At 34.0% G+C, this 5,766-nt stretch overlaps 1 protein-coding gene across 1 annotated transcript; it reads right to left on the bottom strand.

Moving 5' to 3' along the window:
* Positions 1-1,960: 1,960 nt before the first annotated feature.
* Positions 1,961-3,328, bottom strand: LOC139853923 (secreted RxLR effector protein 161-like). Its single transcript, XM_071843262.1, has 2 exons — positions 3,281-3,328; positions 1,961-2,410 (listed from the first exon to the last, which is right to left on the bottom strand). Exons 1-2 carry the CDS (start codon positions 3,326-3,328, stop codon positions 1,961-1,963), a joined length of 498 nt encoding a protein of 165 aa, XP_071699363.1.
* Between the last annotated feature and the right edge of the window lie 2,438 nt (positions 3,329-5,766).

Below are 5,766 nucleotides of genomic sequence, written 5' to 3'. Positions count from 1 at the left end.
TTTGTCATCATCAAAAGGGGGGAGAATGTTGGCTAGTAATCCAATATTAATATTCAAATATTAAACACTTTATTTTGATGATGACACCATGTCTTGTATGCTTATAACAACGTATAGAACAACACAATTTCATGAGGCTACACTATCTCTAGTAAACGACCAAGACACAAAATCGATAAGTCAAAAGAGTCATTTGAAAACATACTGAAAGAGCACAGTCAGTCCACGGTCGATCGTAGGTCTGACCGTGGATACCCTGTACCTTTGTTCTATGAACCAAGGTACACGGTCGACTCCACGGTCAGTCGTGTGTCGACACACAGAAACCCACTGTCCAGATTTTTGATCGAAAAATGTTTGACTACTTCGGGGAATCTATAATTTACAAAACTTGTTTAAACATGCTTAGAATAGTTGCCTCCTTCATATTCAAATGAGTTTTGGTCACTTAAACACTAATCTTGGTTAATCACACTTAATGACACCTTAATGACACTTTTAGCTTATGATAAATGTTAGACATTCAAGTATGGCTAAAAGTTATTTTTCAAAGTATATTTTCAAATCTAAATTAAAATAGTAAAACTTAAAGATGGTCATTAAGTCTCAATTAAAGAGACGATCTCCACTTGATTAACCATTAAGCACTAATTATGTGTTTACTAAGAGTTTAGTGTAAACTCCCAAAAGTCTTCATATGAAAAAAAGTTAGTCTAAATTGGAAGCTTGCAAGTAGCCAATGAGAGCACTACTTGCAAAACTAATGGTGATAAAAGGGTTGAAGACTTGTTACTTGAAGTTTGGAAGCATATGGTTGTCATGGAACCAAAATTCTGCATTTGCCTTAAGAGGAAATCAATGACACACCTCTAGTACAAAGTGACTTACTTCTCTCAAGCCTAGGTCAACTTAAAAGAATGCTTCCAAGACAAAAGGAGCAATGCATGTCTTTTCAGATGTTTTTGGCATCTAATTGCAGCCATCTAATAAGGAAAAAAGCCAAAGTAAAAGATCTCAAACGGCTACAAAATTCAGAGATCGGGGCTGCACGGTCGACCGTGAGGTGAGCCACATGCATCCGGGTTTGAATTTATCTAGCTTATAAAAGTCAAACCTTGGAGCACTTGAAGACTCACCTCTTGCACTTACATTTCTATACATTTACTGATATTATTCAAATTTCATTGTAATCAATTTAGAGTGATTCAAGTAAGAGTGATTGTAAACTTTGTTGTGAGTTTACTTGTAAATTATCTTCTTAAAGGTATCTAGAAGATAAGTGAGGTTTCACTTAGTGGTAGCATTAGGATCTTGTGGTAAGAGCTTTTGGCGATTGTGAATTCTTCAACAGGACGTAAGAGTTCATAAGTTGCGGCTTATCAAGAAGCTAGTGTTGTACACTCCACCGAGTTTGGAGCATCGTAGTGAAAATAACTCCCAATTCGTTAGAATTGAGGAGTGGATTAAGGAAGATTAGTTAACATCTTCCCGAACCACTATAAATCTCCGTGTTTATTCTCTTATCCCTTATCTTTGTATTTATTATATTTGTGAACAAACTATCCAAATCACACTATAGAAATTTCAAGTTCTAAATCGAAAAAGTTTTCAAAATTACACTAAGTAACTATTCACCCCTATAGTTACTTACATTGTCAACTGAAATAACTCCATTGGTGATTAACTCTCGTATCATGCTATGTCTCACACCTAAGTGTCTTGACTTACCATTATATATATGGTTGTAAGCCTTAGCCAATGTTGAAGCACTATCACAATGAATACAAATAGGAGATATAGGCTTTGGCCACAAAGGAATTTCATAGATTAAATTCCTTAACCATTCGAATTCATTCCCAGCCGCCGCCAAAGCAACAAATTCAGATTCCATGGTCGAATTAGTAATACAAGTTTGTTTCTTTGACGCCCATGAAATAGCCCCTCCTCCAAGTAGGAATATCTAACCCGTTGTAGATGAATATTCTTCAACGTTGGTAATCCAAATTGCATCCGAATATCCTTCTATAATAGGAGGACATCCAGAAAATGTGATACCATAATTCACGGTTTGCTTCAAGTACTTGAACACTCGATTTATCGCATACCAATGGTGAGTAGCCGGGTTACTTGTATACCTAATCAGTTTCCCCACGACATAAGCAATATCCGATCTTGTTGATGTCATAGCATACATCAAACATCCTTTTGCTTGAGAGTATTCAAGTTGCTTCACCACTTTACCCGTATTAGGCAAGAGCTTTATATTTGGATCAATAGGAGTACTAACCGGCGAACAATTCTCATAATTAAATTTCTTTATAATTTTCTCAATGTAGTGAGATTGTGTAATAGTGATATACTTTCCATCACGCTTAATCCTCCCAAGGATTACATCCGCCACTCCCATATCCTTCATTGAGAATTATACAGACATCCAACATAAAAGTAACAAGTATTGTTCCCTAGTCCCCTCCTCCAATCACTAAGGCGGTACATACAAGAAAGTAACGAAGAACATGTGGCACCAATGAGCACAGGACACTGTGACTATAAATAAAGGACTCGAATCACAAGGGAGGGAGGATCGTCCATTGGGATTCACACCTATACTATTTTTAGTATCAAGGTACGGACTAACTACGCTATTTCTCTTGGCGCATCTTATACCCGCGTTACCGGAACTCATAGCACACTTCATTAGCTAGTAACATGTAACGTTCCATGAACATAAACCCTACAATCTAACCTGAGCCATCATTAACCGGTCAGCCCATTGATGGTGGGTCTACGTTTAACCACCACTGTTGAGATCCGCATCTTGCAAGGGGTTATTCACGGTACTCCGGACCGGAGAGTTAAACTTAGTTGACCCTTAAATCCCCCTTCATCGATGTCAAGCATGGACCGAACCCGACATATTTATTCTATGCATGATCATACACGTTCTGATAGAATGACTTTAATATGTCATAATCTACGTTTAATAGTAAATTTAAAAATTGTTTTGTATCTTCGACAAAAATTACACGTTCTGATGGAAGGTTTTTAATTTGGATCATGTAATATTTAGTTTTGCTATATTACGTTTTTGTTTTAATTACATACTACTAGTATATACTATTAATTATTATAATATTTTTTAAAATATTCAATGATTATCCATTAACCCGCTTAATTCATTGGATATGGATATAAAATAGAAGAACTTAAATTAAATGAATATAAATATGAATATAAATGAACAAAAATCAAATGAATTTAAATATGGATATAGTCTCACCTGATCGGTTGTCATCCCCAACCCTAATTGAGAGTGGTTGAGAGTCATTTAAGTGATATACAAACAATAAAGCTAAAGACATTTATTGCTCAATGTCATTATAAATAGCTTGAACTAAAATTGCATGTTGAATAACAAAGATGAATTTCAGAACACTAATTGTGTTGATGCTCTTCGTCATATGCACCGGTGAGTACTCAAATACATACTTTTAACTACAGTAAATAATACCTTGATCTATCTATGATTTTGTTGTAGTAACTAACAATCACATATGAAACATATCAGGAGAAGATTTGAAGAACGGGAATAAACTATGTGAAGTAGAAAAGTACGCCATGACGCTTTGCCAGGATGGTCAATGTCGCAATGATTGTACGAAAGATGGCTATGTCGATGGCCGTTGCAGAGCTAAAGTAGTTCCTCCTATAACTATTGTTTTTTGTATTTGTTTTCATCCATGTGATTTTTCGCGTGTAAACTAGCTCATAAATCCATGTAATCGACTTTTGAAGATGTAAACATCAATTATGTTTTCATGGGAATGTGATATCAATTGCATTAATGATTAATTAATTGATTTTTCATAAATATAAGAAAGATGATATATATAACTTAATCGTGAATCTTTAAAACTTTTATATATCTATCTATCTATTTATCTACAAATGCTTTTTTTTTTTTTTGAAAGATCAACAGCTTTATTAGAACCAAAAAAATACATAGTTGAGGCATATATAAAATGTATAATTAAGTCTTTGGCATCTATTAAAGAATTTTGGTTTCAATTCATGAATTATTATATTGTACAAGCCGATGATATAAATCGTATGTAAAAATATAACATTTAGAAAAATAGTAAATCGTAAGCAGATGCGAAAATGATGGGGGGGGCACCCCCAGTGGAATTTTTTTTCAGTGTAAAATTTTTGGGTTTTTCGGTTTTGCCTTCGGTGAATTTTTTTTTTTTTGTCCCCAAACCTACATATTTTGCCCCAAAATCTCAACTTTTGCCCCAAAATCTCCAACTTTTGCCCCAAAATCTTCAAATTTTGTCCAAAAAAATTTCTACGGTATAAATTTTTTTTTTTTGCCCCCGGTTGAAAAAAATCCTAGTTTCGCCTCTGATCGTAAAGCTATAACATTTGTAAAAATATGTGAAGTGGATGTCCAAGTACATAATAACATTATGTAATTTAATTTTATAATGAATAGTTTAATACTTCGTAATTAAGTTAAAACTTAAACTATGTGATATTTTTTTAAGAAAAAAGTAGTAATATAAATAAACAGAACTGTTTTTTTTTTTTTTTTTTTTTTTTTTTTGAAAGGCAAAACATTTATTAATTAATCAATTCGCAAGTAATAAACAGAAGTGTATATCAAACTACAGTACAAAATCGATTTAACAGTAATATGAATAGATGAATCTAATCAACAACCGTAAGTTACGATGAGCCCGGTTGTACAAATCAAATCATATTTCTTTAAAACATTCATGGATTTATATTCTTTTGGAAATTCGATCATGACCCAAACAATGAAATTTTTATCCATAGTTTTGATGTTTCAACTTCTGGTCACCGCCTCAAATAAGTTTTGTGTGATACAAGTTATATATATACATTTCTCTAGCTTTCGTCATTAAAAAAGCTATTTTGTACGTTTTTAAATTGATTAATAATATGTGCAAAAGAGGAAATAATGATGTCGGAATGTATAAATATTTGAAGCGTCAGGATTATGTCTTAAGACCACACATAACGCAGGCGTTTGTTGCCTGAATCCGCCCACAAACGCCCGGAATGGGGTGTTTGTGGGCGTTTGTGTTTGGGCGTTTGTCAAGAAAGCACGGGCATAAAAATGTGCGTTTGTGATTTTTTTTTTAATTCTTTTTTACCTTTTTCACCACTTTTTAACCCAACCTCCAATCATATTTTGACACATCACCCACAAACGCCCTTACAAAAGCCCCCCATTACAACTCCCCCAAAATGTCATGGCCCAGTCACAGTTTTTCTCCAAAAAGTGCACCTCACCCACTCCACGTCACAATCACCAATATCTGTGATCTAGGAGCAAGTGCTCAAATGCATGAATAAGAGGCGGTTATATTTATTTTTGTTATATTACATTTTTTGTTTTCATTACATATTATATTAGATTTTTTTTTTTTTTGAAAAGCAAGTATATTTCATTAGTAGCCACGAATGTACACATATTGACCGTAATACATGAGCTACGATGCCTCGAGCTATACTACGTCTTAACTATTAATATACAATAAAGAAGCAGTACAAACCCTCTACAAATAAAAACAACAAGGCTTCTCGCAAATTAACCAATTCCTTTTGAATGTGATGCAAAAGAAGCCGGATTAATGAGCCATTGACTCCATGATAGATTACTTTTCTTTAAGCGCTTGGAAATCCATTGGAAGCTTTTTAGCTGCGCCTCGTTAAGTATGTCGTTTTGATTTCATCGTA

Source organism: Rutidosis leptorrhynchoides, chromosome 1 (genome assembly GCF_046630445.1).
Source record: "Rutidosis leptorrhynchoides isolate AG116_Rl617_1_P2 chromosome 1, CSIRO_AGI_Rlap_v1, whole genome shotgun sequence".
In the NCBI taxonomy this organism is placed as follows: domain Eukaryota; kingdom Viridiplantae; phylum Streptophyta; class Magnoliopsida; order Asterales; family Asteraceae; genus Rutidosis; species Rutidosis leptorrhynchoides.
The sequence above is the reverse complement of the archived record's forward strand: the minus strand, read 5'-3'. Positions and strand labels throughout refer to the sequence as shown.

Bases quoted from the DNA above. Each gene is read 5' to 3' on its own strand.
- LOC139853923 (XM_071843262.1), bottom strand. From the start codon at position 3,328: ATGACTCTCAACCACTCTCAATTAGGGTTGGGGATGACAACCGATCAG. The intron at 2,411-3,280 runs GTGAGACTATAT...TTCTCAATGAAG, and splicing joins TGGGGATGACAACCGATCAG to GATATGGGAGTGGCGGATGT.